The 18863-nt window shown below is 43.9% G+C and overlaps 1 protein-coding gene across 3 annotated transcripts in view; it reads right to left on the minus strand.

The window, feature by feature from the left end:
* LOC138743564 (matrix metalloproteinase-21-like) overlaps positions 1-18863 on the minus strand; it is a 130518-nt gene that overhangs the window by 12843 nt on the left and 98812 nt on the right. For 2 of the 3 annotated variants that reach the window (XM_069899067.1, XM_069899068.1), the window contains 2 exons: positions 17606-17778; positions 12138-13312 (listed from right to left, as the gene is read on the minus strand). In XM_069899067.1, the coding sequence (XP_069755168.1) occupies positions 13004-13312; positions 17606-17778 (482 nt within the window). In that variant the 3' untranslated portion in view covers positions 12138-13003. Of the gene's footprint in view, positions 1-12137; positions 13313-17605; positions 17779-18863 lie in introns of those variants that run through there. The other variant, XR_011344952.1, reaches the window with a different exon arrangement.

The following is an 18863-nucleotide window of genomic DNA, read 5'->3' on the forward strand; positions in this document are numbered from 1 at the left end:
TCTTATGAAAAGGGGGGAAACCGAGGATAGCACTAGATAAAATAACAGAATGATACAAACAAGGTGGTTTGCAGCTACCAAACTTTAAAAATTATTATAGAGCAGCACAATTAAGATAGCTATCAGATTTTTATCAAACAAGGGAAAAACCAGATTGGACCAGATTAGAGCTAGATAAAATAGGGGAAAAGATACCTGAGCATATATTCTATAAGTGGGATGAAAAATTGGTGCAACGTAGGAATTTACCAGTATTGCACCATCTGGTCAACATTTGGAAGAAAATGTAGAAAGGAAAAAAACAAATTACCAACTACCAAAATTATTATTGACGCAAAATCAACTAATCCCTTTCACAATAGATAACTTTTCCTTAAGAGAATGGGAGAGAAAAGGAATTAAAAGAATAGAAAATTGTTTTTTGGGAAATAATTTATAACATTTGAAGTACAAATATGGAATAACTCATGATACAATCTTTGCATACCATCAACTGAAAACCTACTTAAAGGACAAATTGGGAAGCAAACTGAGATTACCAGAAGGAAGCAGATATGAATATGTAATTACAGACACAAAGATAATTAAAAGATTTATAACAAACATGTACATCAAGCTGCAAGAGAAAGAAAATGATGAAATAAGCTATAAACCCAAATAAAAGTGGGAACAAGATCTAAACATAAAGATAAAAAATGAAATATGGGAAAAGCTATGCTCCGGATCTATGAGAGATATAATAAATACGAGGTTACGCATGATACAATATAATTGGTTACACAGGCTATATATCATGCCCCAAATGTTAAATAAATGGGACCCAACAGTATCAGATAGATGTTTTTGCTGTAAGAAGGAAACGGAACTAACAGTACATGCAATTTGGGCATGTGAGAAAGTGAAAAAAATTGGGAAGATCTAAATCAGATATTAAATAAAATCACAAAAAGCAACATACCAAAAAATCCAGAGATCTTTCTTCTAAGTAATATAAGAAGTAAAGAATTAGTCCTTAAACTAGATGAAGCACAAAAAAGATTTATTATGATAACCTTAGCTGTAGCAAAAAAATGTATAATGTCAACATTCTGGAAATCAGAAGAGAGCCTGAGAGTACAGCAATGGTACATAGAAATGAATAAATGTATTCCATTGGAAAAAAATAACATAATTTAAAAAATAAAGTCACATTATTTGAACAAATTTGGGAACCGTACATGGAACACATCAGAGGGCCTACCGTGGACCTCCACCCCCTAAAAAGATAGAATGAGAAGAAGATGAAATGAACTGACCCAATGTGCAAAAGTAGATGACACAATTTTCTTGTTTATTTTCATTGTGTGATGACATTGTTTAATGGGTTTATTGTATTGTATATGTTGAACGTTTAATGGGTTTGGAGGGGGGGTAGAAAGGGAGGGAAAGGAAGAGGGGAAAAAAGGGAAGAAAATGACACTGTGTATATTCAACAGGGAAATCTTTGTGTGTATTTTAATTAATATGGTTATAGTGTGAAAAACATTTTTAAAAATTAAAAAAGGTATTCTTTGGTGTGGATCAAAAGGCTGTTATTTGCAAGTGCATGGGTTTTGCTTTGTCATTAGTGGAGGGACATCAATGCTCTCTCATCTGGATTGACCTAGGGATCCATTACAATAGACATTGACCTTACTGTGGAAACTACAGTTGATTTGCCCTGAATCTTCTCAACATTTTGCAGAACTGGTGGGGGATCGTGGTGTGCTTTCAGTAGATTATCTGGAATTAATTGATTCAGACCTGACCGTGGCCATGACCTTGGAGATGTAGATATCTGCAGCCCAAAAAGTGGGTGTTGGTTGCACAAATGAGCAAATAATCCGAAGAAGATAAACCTCAGTGAAATGAATACCCACAGACATGCCCTCCTCCCCCCGCTGGATATCTTAACATAAATTTATAGCCTTTTTTCCATAGGATCGATTATGCTGCGTTAAACTCTTTCCTCTTCTTTAGGAGCTCAAAGCATGTCTGGGTTGAAGAAAACTTTTTGACCTTTGTACTCCAGTGGTTTTTTTGTTATTTCTCATTTTATTCCTTGCCTTCTCCAATATATTTTCTCTTATCGTATATCTCAGGAATTTTACTAAAGTGGATCTTGATTTTTGTTGCATCTGTGGTTTTGGGGCTAGTGTTCTGTGTGCCCTTTCTATTTCCATTGCTTCCTGCATTTCTGGCATTCCCAGGACCTTGGGGATCCATTCTTTTATAAATTCTTTCATATCTTTGCCTTCTTCAACTTCCTTAAGGCCCACTATCTTTATATTGTTTCACCTACTATAGTTTTCCATTATATCCATCTTTTGAACTAACAACTCCTCCTGTGTTTCTTTAACTTTTTTGTCACTTTCTTCCAATTTTCTTTTTAAGTCATTCACTTCCATTTCTACCGCCATTACACATTCTTCCACATTTTCTAATCCTTTCCCTACATCTGTTATGACCAGTTCTATTCTACTCACTTTTTCTTCTGTATTTACTGCGGAGAAGGTCATAAAACCATAATACATAAGGGTGGAATTAGGCCATTCAGACCATTGAGTCACCCTGCCATTCCATCATGGCTGATTTGTTATCCTTTACAACCCCATTCCCCTGCCTTCTCCTTGTAACCCTTGATTCCCTTCCTAATCAAGAGCCCGTCTTAAACGTGGTCAATGACTTGGCCTCCACAGCCACTGTCTGGATCATGGTAGCCAGTCAGTTCAGGCAAGAGACCAGTGATGGTTGTAAGCATGTAGACATTACAAAGATGAGGTGTTAGTGGTTGTTTTTTTTAAATTTTTAAAAAAATTTTTTTATTTTTCACATTATAAACCATACTGACCAAAATACATACAGACATTTTTTTCTCTTGAATATATACAGTGTCATTTTGAGGCTATTCAGATGGATACGTCCCTGGGACTGAACCCAGTATTCCATGTGAAGCAAGGGAAGATTTTGCTGGGGCATTGGTAGAGATTTTTGTGTCAGAAATTGGAGGTGTAAGGCAAACTGGGGATGTACAGGCTAGTGAGCCTAGCAACAGTGGTGGAAATTTTTACTGGAGGGGGATTCTGTATATATAGTTTTTTTTAATATAATTTGAAAAAGTTTTGAAATGTTAAATGTTTTCCTGGCAAAACTTGAAAGCTCTCGGCTAATACCGTGAATATTGAGTTGAGTGCATAATGAAATGTTGAAATGAAGTATCTGTGTGTGGTTGAGGAAAAGAATAAATACACCACTTGTTTTCTTGCTAAGGGAGCAAAGGAGCAGAAAAGGATGAAAAACCAGAAGGCAATGGTTGTGTTATTTTGTCTTCTACAGGAAGTGAATAAATTCTGGAAAGCAATCCCGTGAGTTGTCTATTTTACTATGTCCTTGCAAACCTGTTACATCAGCATGGCTTTGTACATAGGAAATTGTGTCTCATGAGTCATGGTTTGAGTCTTTGAAGACGTGACCAAGAGGATTGATGAGAGCAGGGAAGTAGATGTTGTCGTGGACTTTAGCAAGGCCTTTGCCAAAGTCCTGCATAGTAGGCCGGTCTGGAAGTTTAGATCACATGGGATCCTGAATGAGCTGGCCAATTGGATACTGAATTGGTTCAGAAGAAAGAGCAAGAGAGTGGTTGTAGACGGTTGTTTTTCAGAATGGAGGCCTGTAGCCAGTGGGTCAGGGCTGGGTTGCCTGTTTGTCACCTGAATTAACCTTTTGGTTGAGAATGCATGATGAGTGAGTGTGCAGATGACAACAAATTTGATGGTGTGGTGGACAGTGAAGAAGGTTGTGTACGGATCTGAATCACCTGGGAAAGTGGACAAAGGAATGGCAGGCAAGGTTCACCTCAGGATAATGTGAAGTATTGCATTTTGGGAATTTAAACCAAGGCAGGATTTGCATAGAGAATAGTAGAGCCTACTGTAGAACATGGACCTTGAGGGGTATGATATATCGTTTCCTGAAACGGCGGTGAAGAAGATGGGTGCATGCTCCTTTGTCAGTAGAGGAGTAGGGATATCTTGCTACTGAGGTACAAGACATTGGTGGGACGACACCTGCAATATTGTGTGCTCATTGATAGATGTATTTAATCTAGAGAGGGCGCAGAAAAAGTCTCAGAAGGATGTTGTTGGGGCTGGAATGCTGGATAGGCTGGGACTGTTTTTCCTGGAGTGGCTGAAGCTGAGAGATGGCCAAGTAGGGTCTTATAAAATGATAAGGAGCATAGATAGGGTGAATGGTCACAGAGTTTTTCCTAGGGTTTTCTTCACACAGTAAATGGAACAAGCTGCCAGTGGAAATGGTAGAGCTGGGTACAATCACAATGTTTAAAATATGTTTAGACAGGTATGTGGAAAGAGTTAGGATGAGGATTGTGGGCCAGATGCAGGGGATTGGGACAAGCTCAGGCAGACGTGTTGGTTGGTGTGGATGATTTGGAGCAAAGGGGCTTTTCCCGAGTTGTATAGCTGTATGACCTGTGCACTTGGGAATGAGGCTGTTATTTGCTCTGCATGCACAAGGACCCCATTCACTCAACTGAACTTGTCTGACATGCTTCGGCTTTGGTACTCCTCTGGTGGAAGAGCCAGCCTATGTGCATGCCCAAATGCCCACGGCTAGAGGAAGTGTCAGCAAGAATTCTTTGAGAACAGTGAACCAAAGGAGACTGAAAATTGCCTCGTCCAAGATCGAGACAACTAACCGTCACAACGTGACAATAACTCAATGGACAGAGAGGAATGTGAAAGGATCCCTGGGTACATGCAGTATAGGCCAAGTCTCAAGCATACTGTATACATTCCTTTCCCCCTTCTCTGAGACCAGTGGTGATGTCCTGAGAATAGTTGAATGCGATTCTTATCAATAGATCCTATCAATATCCTGGCTATGAACTTAATTTAAATGTTGATGGAGGCGCAGGAAGATTAGTCTCCTCAGCTAAGGATGAATAAGAAGCTTGTCACCCAATTAATAGAGCAGGGAACACAGTAATCCTTTGCCCAGAGGACATAGATTTAGGATAAGGGGTAAAAAATCTAACGAGGACCTCCTTCCCCAGAGAGTGAATTCCCGGAATACGCTACCTGAGAGAGCAATGGAAGCAGAATCTCTGTCAGCATTTAGGAAGTGTCGAGACAAGCACATGAATTGTCCAAGCATGGAGTCAGGGCTAGAAAATGGGATTAATATGGATGGGTGGCCAGAGGTTAGCATGGACATGATGGGCTGAAGAGCTTGCTTGCACATTGTACTCCTCTCTCATAGTAATGCTTTGAACTTGTTGCGAGTATGATTAATTTCCAGATTATGAAATCACTCGCAAGCTGAACATTCTTCTGGTGTTGAATGGGTGTGGTAATCAGGTCTGATTTATTACTGTCTCCCTGGGCCAAAAGCAACCATTTTTTCCTCTCTGTGCTTGCTGGACAAGTTCATTGTGGTTGTATTGTTCAACTGGCAAGAGGGAGGGAAGGCTAACTAGTTGCATCTTGTTAACTAGTTGCATCATGTTAACTAGTTGCATCTTGTTAACTAGTTGCATCTTGTTAACTAGTTGCATCTTGCTAACTAGTTAACTAGTTGCATCTTGATGATTCTAAGTATATAAATACAGCAAATTCTAGGCACGTTCAGCAAACCTGGCAGCTGCGGTGAAGGATGTGAGAAATAGGAGCAGAAGGAGGCCATTCGGCCTGTTGAGCCTGTGCTTCCATTCATTAAGATCATGGCTGATCTTGTTGTGGGCTCAGTTCCACCGATCTACCTTTTCCCTGCGACACTTTTACCTTCCCTACTGTGCAAAGATCTATCCTTACGTGCTTTAAATATATTCAATGAGGCAGGCTCCACTGATTTCCCCGGCAGAATTCACCACTCTCTGGGGAAAGCAGTTCCTCCTCATCTCTGTCCTAAACCTGTCCCCTCAAATCTTGAGGCCATGTCTTCTAGTTCCAGTCTCCCCTTTTCAGTGGAAACAACTTTCCTGCCTCCATCTTGTCTATCACTTTCATGAATTTGTATGTTTCGATAAGATCCCCTCTTATTCTTCTGAATTCCAGTGAGTACGGTCCCAGTCAATTCAATCTCTTCTCATAGGCTAACCACTTCACCTCTGGAAATAAACTAGTAAATTTCCTCTGTGCTGCCTCCAAAGACAGTATCAAGTCAAGTTTATGGTCATCTGATTGCACGAGCACCACATGACAAAACAACATTCTCTAGCCCTTGGTTTTCAGGCTCACAACCAGACATTACACATGTACAGACAAACGATATAGATTCAGGACATGTATTTCATCTATACAAATAAATAAATATTGTTTTATATGTATGGGAGTCTTGGATGGTTAGTGTGAGCAGTTCCTTTGGTCGTTCAGCATTCACATTGCCCGAGAGAAGAAGCTGTTCCTCAGCCTGGTAGCGCTGGCTCTGATACTCCTGGATCTCTTCCCCAACTGGGAAAAGCTGAAAGATGCCGTGAGCAGGGAGGAAGGGGTCCGCAATCATTTTGCATGCCCCCTTCAGACAATGATCCCACTAGATCACGTCGATGGGGTGGGGGGGGGGGAATGGAGACTCCAGTACTACGTGAGACTCCAGTGATCGACGTCCAATCCATTTCTCTGCAGCAACTGTACCCCACTGTGATGTAGCCGGCCAGGACACACTCGATAGAGCTCCTATATAAGGTTCACATAATGGTGGCCAGAAGCCTTCCCCGCTTCAGTCTTCTCAGGAAGTACAGTTGCTGTTGTGCCTTCCTGACAAGTGAGGAGATGTTGAGGGTCCACGATAGGTCACTAGTTAAGTGAACTCCAAAGAAATTGGTGCGCCCCTCTCTCTCTATTGTGGAGTTGTTGATGTGTAATGGAGGGTGGTCATTTCTAGTCTTCCTGAAGTCCACGATCATCTCTTTTGTCTTGTCCACATTAAGACTCCGGTTGTTCCTCTCATACCATTTCACGAGATTTTCCACCTACTCTCAGTAGTGCGACTCATCTTGTTTCTGATGAGTTAACTATTGTTGTGTCATCTGCAAACTTGTTGGCACTGTTGGAGCTGGATTTGGCAATGCAGTTGTGGGTCAGTCGTGTGAACAGGAGCAGGCTGAGTACAAAGCCCTGAGGTGCGCCAGTGCTCAGCGTGAAGGTGCTCCACATTCTTCCTCTAACTGTGGGGTTTCAGTTAGGAAGTCTTTTAACAAGCCAAAGCAGAGAATACACACATAACTGATTTCAGAGGGTAAAAATATTTATAGAATTCTATTTTACAAAAATTCTGGAGAGCATGACTGATATGTCATTTGTCAGAGATAGAAAAATATTGAACATCTAGCTCATCTAAACTCACAATCAATTTGCAGATTTGAATCTGGCTTGGTTTCATTTATCCTTTTCCCTTTTCCGCAGGACAGGAGTTCATCTCTGGCACACAGATCTGTAACTGATGGTTCCTCTACCTCTGCCACACGTCGGAGAAAATAAATGCCCTGTATAATATTCTATCCACAGAAGGTTCTTTCAGTATTTTGGTCACTGAATAGTGATTAAAAACCTGATTGACTTAACGGTCCCTATCTCTCGAGAGCTGAAGCTAATTGCATTTCTGCTGTTGTCAAAGCTCAAAGCAGTGAAGTATGATGAACAGGCTACATTGAAATCACTACCACACTGCACGGTCTTCGGTCAATTGAGGAAAAGGGTATTTTAAATGTTTAAATTTTGAATTTTATTTACAACACGGTAGAAGTCGATTCTGGCCATTTAAAACCAAATTAACTATCTGGAGATCAAGAACCTGGATTTGGCACTAAACTAGAGCATCTGTGTCCTACTGCCCTCTTGTATGATTCTAAGTCATGGACTATCCACAGCAGGCATCTCAAGGTACCATACCCCCACTGCTGTCTCTGCAAAACCATTCAAACTCACTGGAAGGACAGGAGAGCCATTGTCAGTGTCTTCTTCCAGGACAACATTCACAATACTGAAGCCATTCGTACACACTGTCAGCTATGGTGGACCATATTCACATGCTAGATAAGTCTATTCTGAGCTCTGTCAGAGAATGGTGTTAACAGGCGAACAAAGGGGGAAAAAATGTTCTCAAAGGCTTCTTGGAGAATTACAAGAGCCCTAATGTCACCTGAGGAAAACTCTGAAACCTGACTGCTACAAGTGGAGAAGGATATTTTGCTGTGGTATCAAGAAGGTCAAGGGTGTACAAGGCCTGCATATGGAAACCCTGTGCGCTACCCACTGGTCTATCCCATCATCCAGTATCTGTGCACTTGTGCAACTCCCTTCATCAGGCACAACAGCTCAAAGGAAGCAGAGCATCCTTGATCCCAAAGGACTATGTGGGAAGCCGAAGGTGGCTGAATTCCTTAGGATCATACAATGAAGTTATTCACACTCTTACCCCCATTTATCTTTCAGGAAAGCTATGCTTATTATATAAATGTGTCCATGTTTAAAAGTAATGATTAACCAGCAAGTCACAGTATACTTAAACTACCTTCTGAATCATGACATGCCCCCAAATCTCTAAAATGTGGAATTGAATGAGAAAGCAAAAGTCAAGGGAAGAAACATTGAACAAGGCATAAACAATGATTTAAAAATTCTATGATCTTCAGTGATTATAAATAACTTCAGATTTAAAAGAAGTCCTTGAAGGGTTAACAAACCACTTGACACTGCAGAAGATTGTGAGAAGTTTCTGTTGCCTACCAAGCCTGAATCCAACTAAACACTGCTTTCTCTCTTGAAAGGGGAATGAATGGTAAGGCAAATTCATCCTTGTGTAACATTGCACCTTAATGAAACTTTGTCCCTTTCCATCACTGCTTATTTTTCCAGAGAAGATGAGATTTTAAACTCAGCCCTAATGACCTTGTGGAACACAGCCTTCTTTAACAGAAGGTATTCCTATTGGGCGGGGAAATCCGGGATGAGGGAATAGCAAAAACAAGTCTGGCTAATGTGCAGAGTGGAAGGGAAGATGCAGATGGTAGGGTTACATTACACTTTCTCTCTTGTCCTGCTCGCAATGGAGATCATTTTATAAGTAGCACTATCTGCAACCACTGCACTGGTGTTGGAAGGACAAAACGTTTGGGTGGTTAACGGGATGCCAATTAAGTGGATTGTTCTGACTTGGATGGTGTGGAGGTCTTTTGTTGAAGCTGTACATTTCCAGAGAAGTGGAGAGCATGCCGTCACACTCCTGGCATGCCTTGTAAAGGATGAAAGGGCATTGAGGTGACAAATCAGGATAACTAGCCTCTGATCTGCTCTTGTTCTCGAGGTATTTTGTGGCTACCAGTTGGTGAGCCTCAGGATGTTGCTGGTGGGTGATTCCGTATGTCATGAAACATTAAAGGCCATTGACCTCAAAAGAGCTGAATGTGCCTCGATGAGTAGAGCCTGTCCTCAACCTTTTTCTTTCCACTCACATCCCACCTTAAGTAATCCCTGTGCCAATAGTGATTAGTAAGGGATTGCTTAAGGTGGTCTGTGGGTGGGAAGAGGAAGGTTGAGAACCCCTTTGCTCTTGTTTCTTACTGAAAACCACGGGAAAATTCCTCATCCTCAGAAAGCCAAGCAATCTTCTGCCTTCCCGTTCCTGGATCTAAGTGACAAAGGCCATCAGAGCTTCCACAAGCCTCACCTGCCTTCATAAACCCAACATCTTGCCCTTGCACTGACTGTGAGTTCAGGTTTTGAGAATTGCCCTGAACTTGCTCCTAGAGAGGGGCTAACCTTTTCCAAGGAAGTTTCCTTCCTTCTGTAGTTCAGGAAGGCACTGGATGGAGAATTAAACTGCAGCATGAACCTGGAGTATGAAAATGCTAAAGTGGCAGGAGTTCTGGAATGGAAACACAGAAATGCTGGAGGACTCAGCTAGTCTTGTAGTGTCCATAGGATGTAAAGATACATTACCATCATTTTGAGCCTGTGGACTTCATCAAGGAATGGGTGAAAAGATACAGACGTCTGAATTAAGGGTTGGGGAAAAAAATGGAAGGGAGATAAGTACAGACCAACAGACAAAAGGTGTTCATTGGATATAATAAGTGGAAAGGTGAGAATTGATTTTGGCTTTGTGAAAAGATATAGGGGGAAATGGGAAGAGAGACCGAGCTAGAGGAAAAAGGACAGGGAGGAAGAAAATGGGGAGTGTTTCTAACAGAAACTGGAGAGGTCAATGTTAATTCTACCTGGTTGGAGGGTGCCCAGGCAGAAGATGAGGTGTTGTTTCTCCAATTTTGGGGTAGTCTTGTGGACAGTGCATGAGACCATGGACAGACGTGTCGGTAAGGGAAAGGGATGGGGAATTAAAATGGGAGATCCCCGCTATCGTGATGGACAAAGCCAAGGTGCTCAATGAAGTGATCTCCCAGTCAGTGTCCAGTTTTTCCAATGTAGAAGAGTTCTGGAGATACCGTTTACTCCAAGGATTCAGGAAACAATATCCCCTTGTGCCATTAGAGAGAGAAAGGTGTTATTTATCTACAATACACAAATGCACTGGAGAAACTCAGCAGATCATGTAACATCCATAGGAAGTAGTGGGTTAGCAACATTCCAGGCCTAGGCCCTTCACTAGGTAACTGTCCCGAAACGATGGTTTACCCTTTACCTCCTATGGATGTAGCGTGACCAACTGGGTCTCTCCTGCAGCTTTGTGTATTGTGCTCAACCCCAGCATTGTTTGATGGTGATATTTATACAATGACTTCCATCACCTCAGGATGTTCAAAGACACTTTACAATTGTAAAGTGACCAGTGTGGTAAAATATGAATAATTTTTAATGTATGAATGGAAGGCAAGAGAGGGTTAAATGGTTGAACCATTATATCATCAGATAAGGGAACAGGAAGTATAGTTTGAGATATTTGGAGGACTATAAATGCTCTGGCAGAGGGGATGAAGGGGCTCACATTTAAATTGGAAATAATATAGAAAGTGAATTAGAAGCCCCTTTCAAACTGCAGCACCTTGGAAGCCCTCCTGGGATCCGGATGTGATTACTGGGGCAAAGGTGCTGGAAGCAACTTTCAAATTGCAGGGGGGATCTACCCATTATATCGCCAACCCGGCGATATGGTTGACATGGTGAATGACGCGTCATGCACTCAACGGAAGTACTGCGGACATAAAGAATCGAAGTCCAAATGACAAACGGGAAGGATGTTCAGGTGCTGGCTGCCGCGGTGACATCACCGAAATAAGTGGGTCGACGCTTTCCTTTACAAATCAGCTGTGGGCGAGACCTAGGTTAAGTTTTACTGGGTTCCCTGTCTATCTCTGAAGTAGGTCAGGGACCCGGTTGGGTTCTGATAGGATTGACCCTGTTGGATCCTTTCAAACTGCCGCGTAACTGGGGCACTAACCGTGCAAATTGTCCAGTTAGCCCCCTTTTACACAGCAGTTTGAAAGGGCCTAGTTTCTGGGTGGAACACATGTCAACATCAGGTGGTCTCTCAGAGCAGAGCTCTGTTAAGCTCCCACCTTAACAGCAACCTGTTCCCTTGCTCCCATCTGACTTCCTGGGGATGAAACTAAATATTAATATTGCCAACTCTCCAGGACGTCCTGATGCTTTCCAATAGTTGAAGGTTACCATTCCAAACACTTCTGCAAAAAATCGGGGTTTCTTTTCCTCTAAGAAATGGCATTCTTTTTCCAGTTACTTTGAAAACTTTTGATTATTAGATTCACAAGTTGAAGTGGGGAAGTGTCAAGGTGGGATGGGGTCTTGGAAATGGTGCTAAGCTTGAACATAGGGTGTACAAGTTGTTAAGTTTTGAGGGACTCACGGGAAGACTGCAGGCTGTAATAGTGTTGCACTAACCACCATACTAACTGTGCCACCTGTCTCTGGTAACAAGGAACAATGAAGAGTGTTACATGCATAGAGAGGCCTACTCAAGACCACAATAGACAGCCAGAAACACGTAAAGGATTGACCACATCAGCAATTCTTTCCCCCCCCCCCCCCACCTTTAAAAAGTTGTGACCACTGGATGGTCCGGTGCTGAATGATGGAATTTTAATGGGTAAATATCCAAAGAGTTTGAGAACAAAGTATGGTGGTGTGGAAGCTGAACCATGATCAGCACGAGGCTGATTGGAGAGGTTGTTTGCATCCCGAGTATTTTCCTGTGACACATATGGCACAAAAGTTTCTGGGCCCACAGTTTTAATCAATGCTGCCTTGTCTTGAAACACAAAGGAAAAAAAAAGCAGAGATCCAATCACTATACTTCAAATGTGGCATGGCTTACTATCGAAGCAACGAAGTGGGCTGTTTCCAATAAACTTTCGCGCTTGAAGTACTTTCTGCACAAAAGTAAAATGACTTCAAAAATGCAGTTTAGCTTCCTCGGTCCCATTCAGTTTGTGTCTTAAGGTTTCTTCCTGCCTTGAATGGACACTCATTGGAAAGCAAAATGCAATCTGCTGGAGGAACTCAGCTGGCTGGTCAACATCGGGGGAGACATAGAGTGGTCTACATTTCAAGTCAAAACCCTTAGTTGAGACCTCAACCGCTCTTTGCCTCCCGCTGATTCTGTTCGGTCCACTGAGTCCCTACAGCAGTTTGTGTTTTGGGTTCAAATGCCAGCGTCTGTTTCATTGAAGGTGAGGGGGAGCAATGTTATGTGGTCTTCACCAGTGCCATACATGTGCTTCCTTCAGTCCTTCTCTGGGGAGAATCCTTTCAGGCTGCAGACAACCTTTGTTAGATTAGAAGAGAGCAGGAAGCTGGACCACTTTGAAACACTCTTACCTGCCTGTTTAACTAACAAGGGGTATTCAGTGTTAATGCTGGAAGTCATTTTGAAAACTGTAAGCGCAATGCATTCAGTTGCCCACCCATGCAGCCCATGTCCCTGTTTTTCAACCCTCCCCCCCACCCAGTCACCAGCGTGGTGGTGGGGGGGAGTGGGGTGCCCATAATGTTTAACCAGATGATAGGCTGAGCATTGATGAATGGACATCACAGATATCGAACCAGCGCTCGGACAGGTTGACGCGGGCATGCAGCCCCCTGGCAGGCAGCGCAGGGTCGACTTGGCGCTCCTCTTCAGTCACCACCTTCCAGGAGTGGTGGCCCTTCAGGAGGAAGAGCGCATGGTGAGTGTAAGAGTAAAAGGCAGCATCCAAGTTGCCCACTGGGTGGTCACCGGCCACCGCCGACGGGAAGACCTCCATGATCTTTTTGGGGAAGCCGCTCACCTTCTGATTAGAATCGATGCTGAAGGCAGTCACCTGGATGAAGGACAACATGTCTGATGAATCAGGCTTGGGGTCATCATCGTTTCTTCCCTCCTACTGTACCTGCCATTTCTAATTTCCAGATGGAAATAACTTAGTGAGGGTGAATCCTCCCTCCATCTTCCCTTCTTCTTTCCTTCCTCCCTTCCTTCTTTTTTCTTTTTTTAGATTTTGCATGCTACCCAGGCAAGTTAACCCATACTTAAGCAAGGCAAGTAATGCAAAAATAAAAGAAGGGTGGATACCGTTGCGATGGACAAGAGTTCACTTAAAACAGTACATGATGAGGGAAGGGTTGTCAAATCATTATTTTACATGAGGTCAGTTCAAGAATCTGATTACAATGGGAAAGTAACTGTCCATGAACCTCGGGGTGTGTATTTTCGAACTCCTGAGGGAAAGGGAGAAGAGGGTGTTTCTGAGGTGGGACGGGTCCTTTAACATGTTCACTTCTTTCTTGAGATAGTGGGAGTGGAGGCAGAGTTGACAACTGTCTGCAGTTTCTTGCAGACTTGGGCAAATAGTTCTCATTCAGAGCTCTGCTGCATCTGGACGGGATACCTTCTATGATGCATCGATAAAATTTGCTGTGTCCCTATCGCCACCTCAGCGCAATTGATACAGACAAAGGCAGGGTTTACCCCATGCTGATATCGACAGCCAGTTCCCTGGTTTTACTGACATTGAGGAAAGGGTTGTTATCCTGACATCGTGCCAAAAGATGATGTGAAGCAACAACATTTTTCTTTCCCGGTCATTGTTTTGAATCATAGAAAGTTTTAGGGAGTCTTGAAAGATTGATGTCGTTCAATGTAGGTGGTCAGTATATATTTCTACAGCCATGGAAACTGGCCATTTTGTGCACTGAGCCCAAACTGACCATCAAACACCAATGTACAGACTGGTGAACATTTACAGTGGTGAATTAATCCACCAACCTTCACATCTTTGGTAAAATGGGTAAAACACAGGATTCTGTTGACACCATGGATAAGTGAAAAAACAGGAGACAGACTCTCCTCTGACATTTATTACAAACCCTCTAACTCCCACAACGACCTGGACTACATGTCCTCACACCCTGTCCCCTGCAAGGATTCCATCACCTTCTCTCAATTTCCTCTGTCTCTGCAGAAACAATAAACACAGAATCCCCCTCATCCTCACCTTCCATGCCGCCAGCCTCTGCATCCAACACATTATCTGGCGGAATTTCCGGTACTTACTACAGGACCCCACTACCAGACATGTTTTTCTTTCTACACCCCTCTCAACCTTCCATAGGGACTGTTCCTTCTGTGAATCCCTTGTGCACTCTTCCCTCCTTACCTATCACCATCCTCCCCCACCCCGGCACCTTCCACAATGGTCATAGGAGGTGTAATACCTGCACCCACACCTCCTTCCTCGCCACCTTCCAAGGTTCCAAACAGACCTTTCGGGTGAAGCAACACTTCACCTGTACCTCCAAAGAACTCATTTACTGCATCTGGTTCACCCACTGTGGCCTTCTCTACTTCGGAGAGACCAGTTGCAGATTAGGAGATCGCTTCGCCCAGCACCTCCTCTCTGTTCGCAACAAAAGTGACCTCCTCGTAACCAACCATTTCAATTCTGAGTCACACACTCAAGCTCATGTCTGTCCATGGCCTTTCACACTACCCCACCCTGACCACCCGCCCATTGGGGGAACAACACCTCATTTTTCATCTGGGCGCTCTCCAACCCCAGGGCATGAACATTGAGTTCACTGCATTCCACTAATCAGCTTGCCTTTTTCACCCCTCTTCCCCCCCCCCCCTTAACTAGTTATTCCAGTTCCTACTTCCTTTTCCTCTCTCCATCTAACCTAGACTCTTTCCCTCCCCCCTCCTCCCACCTCCCCAACCCCCTTTTGTTCGGACATCTCTCATGTTCCCCCACACCTTGATGAAGGGCTCAAACCTGAAATGTTGGTGATGTATCTTCACCTTTGCTACATAAAGACTCTGTTTGACCTGCTGAGTTTTTCAAGCATTTGTGTGTTTTTTTTTCATATTTTTCGGATGTGGGAGGAAACTAGAAAACCCACGCAGTCATGGGGAGAATGTGCAAACTAAAGATCAACACCTTGTCTTTGGAGCTGTGAGGGTGCAGCTGTATTAGCTGGTCCACCATACATCTAACATCTCAGTGTGGATACGCGCACTGTTTAAATCTGTTCTGACTGAGGTGAGATATAAATGACCCCAGCTCTTATTTCCTTTTGTGAGCAGATAATTAGAAAAGGGAATGAATAGACCATGAGGACAAAGAAGAAAGTCTGCAGATGCTGGTGTCAAGGGCAATAGCAAGGACCTCCCAGTGGCCAACCATACCCCATTCCCACACCACCATGTCTGTCCACAGCCCCGTGCAGTTGGGGATTGGGGGACAACATTTATATTCCATCTGGGCGCTCTATTAACATAAATGTCTCAATTTTACATTAACCCCTACTCCAGAGTTTTCCTCTTGCCCTATCACTCTATCTCTTTCCCCCATCTCCCCACCTACTTCTCTCCCTCTCCTATCAGAATTACCCTCATCCCCATCACTTCTCAGCTTTTTTTTCCCTTCCATCTGTATCCACCTATGACCTGTTAGCCTGTGCTCCAACCCCTGCTCCTTCCTCACTCCTCCTCTCACCCCCCTCTTTCAACTGCCAATCTTTGCTTATACCTTGACAAAGGGCCTAGGCTCGAAATGCTGGTTACTCTTTACTTCCTATAGGCCCTGCAAGATCTGCTTAGTTTCTCCAGTCCATTTAAGTATTGTGGTTGACCATGACGTAATGGATTGGCCTAAGACAGGGTCGATGCCAGAACACATCTTAGCAGGGGGCATTAGGGATAACCGAGGTGGGAGAGGGGGTGGGTGGCACAATCTGATGCTTGAAAACTCGCTCAGCTGGGATTGGGGTAGGTGGGTGGTGGTGGTGCCTACCTGAATCCCCTCTGTGTGACGGTGCTACTGTCACCATCCCACCAACATAGCAGACAGAATGCACTGCTTATATTGTGTGGAGACTAGTGACCCTTGATGCAGGTGGGGGTTACAATACCTCATTTGGGGGGTTCAATACCAACGAGAGCCCCCCCTCCTCATTTGGCACTGACCCTGGGCCTAAGATATGGGACTGAGACTGGAAAGTGGAGACCGCAATATGGGATAGGGAGGCTAAGAGCTGGGGAAAGAGTCAAAGCAAAGACTGGCACCATTGAGTGGGAGGACTTTATTCTGAACAGTTGTGAGGCACAGTAAGGGTGGCAGTTTGAGCAATTCTATGACAGCGCCAGTGACCCAGATTTGAGTCTAGCACTGCCTGTAAGGAGTTTTTACATGCTCCTCGTGACCATGTGGGGTTTCGGTATCCTCCTATGTTCCAAAAATGGTTAATTGTTGCATTTAGACGGCACTAATTAAGAATGTGAAAAATTAAAAACCATGGTGAGTATGGTGATACAGCCACCAGCCTCCTGCAAGGGCCAATCTCTGTACCTGCAGGAAGACCACCTAAGGGGCTGACTCCACCTGACTGGCTGTCAATCAGCTGACCCAAATGTAGACCTGAGCCGGCACCTCCTGAGTAGGTCACCCAGGAGCCACCAAAGCATGAACTGGTTTCTGGAATAAAGTCTGTTGTACAGTCTTTGAGTTTTGTGCTTGCTCGCTGCTACCTCAGTGCACCACAGCGAGTATGGGAGAAGGGAGGCAGAACAACAGCTGAGGGTATGGACTAGGACCTGACCAGAAATAAGCAAGTGGTGACTCTGATTTGGCTTTCTCTACTATTGAGTGCAGTGAACACTGTGGGTGCTTAAGGATTCCTTTGCTATGTTCTCGGCTTCATACAGAGGGTGGTGGGATATGGAGCAAGATTCCAAAGAAAGTGACAGATGGGTACAATTGTAATGTTTCAAAGAGATTAAGGTAGGTACATAGGTAGGAATGGTTTAGAGCAGTGGTTCTCAACCATTTTCTTTTCCCACTCACATACTTCCTTAAGTAATCCCCTACTAGCCTATATGTACTTAAGGTGGTACTGTATGTGAGTGAATAAAAGGCTGAGAACCACTGGTTTAGAGGAACACAGACAGATAGGACTTGCTTGTGTAGACCCTTGGGAAGCTTGTATGTTTGACTGAAAGGTCTGTTTCTCTGCTATAAAATAGTGTCTTCATAGGTTTTTATGCAAATTATACCATTAACGGAACATTGATTGAGCAGCAATTTTTATCTATGGGTGATATAAACTTGACAGCTTACCTCATCGCCTCTGAAGAAATAAATGTTTCTGTCATTTCTGTCAAAATAAGCCGTGTCTATTGGATTGGGGATGTTGGGGAACCCTTCACTGATGAGCTTGGGGTAGCTGTTGCCTTGGGCATCTTGCGTGTAAGCCATGTCGTTAACAGGGTCGTAGTGCCAGTACTGTGTACCTATAAATGGGATGGTGGGGGAATTAAAGAAGGCTGATGCTCAAGTTCTCATAGGGCCATGCACAGCATCCCATAAAATCATGCAATAGAGGGTCTTCAGTCCATCAAGTTCGTGCAGGCCACCAAGCACCCATTTTCACTAAGAGCGATGAAACCCACAGCCACCTTGACATTTCCACACCTTGTCCCCTGTAAGGGGTTCCATTCCTTTCTGACAATTCCTCTGTTGCCATCATGTCTGCTCCGTGAAGAGGTCTTCCATGTCAGATCATCAGAGATGTTTTCCTTTTACAAATAACATAGCTTCCCCTCTACCACCAGCAAATCGACCCTCACTCACAAATCCTCCATTACCCGCACATCCGCCCTGGCTCCCTCTGCCCCCAAGGGCAACAAGGACAGAATTCTCCTTGTCCTCATTTTCACCTGCTAGGCTCTGCATTCAACAAATCAACCTCCTCCATTTCTGCCACCTACTACATGATTCCACCTTCGGACATATATCTCCCCCTTCGCCTTCCATAGGGATCGCTCTCTCTTTGACTCTCTCATCTAATCCTCCCTCCCCACCAATCGCCCCCTGAAGCAACATTTCACCTGTGAAGTTACAGGGCTCATTTACTGCATCGGGTGCTCCCGCTGTGGTCTCCTCTCTACATCAGAGAGACTGGACACAGACTAAGAATTTGCTTTGTTCAGCACCTTTGCTCTGAGCGCTGAAATTGTGAGGATCTCCCAGTGGCCACCCATTTCAATTCCCCATCCCATTCCCTTGCTGACATATCTGTCCATGCTCTCGTGTGCTGCAAGACTAAGACTACCCACAAATTGGAGGAACATTACCTCATATTACATCTAAGCTCAGTGTCATGGGAGGGCTGGGGGAAATCCGTGGGCCATGGCCCCCCCCAGAGTTGTGGACCCCACCGGGTGACGCCATCAGAGGTGGTGTCAGTAAAATGAATCACTTAGTTTTGTCTCTACGCGCTATAACATGCGGGTTTGTCTGAAATGCTGGAGGGAGGGCGAAGTGTGATGGCATGACAGACGGAGAGTTCCATGGCAGGTATGGAACCCACTTCCAC

The sequence above is a fragment of the Narcine bancroftii genome, chromosome 9, assembly GCF_036971445.1.
Source record: "Narcine bancroftii isolate sNarBan1 chromosome 9, sNarBan1.hap1, whole genome shotgun sequence".
In the NCBI taxonomy this organism is placed as follows: Eukaryota; Metazoa; Chordata; class Chondrichthyes; order Torpediniformes; family Narcinidae; genus Narcine; species Narcine bancroftii.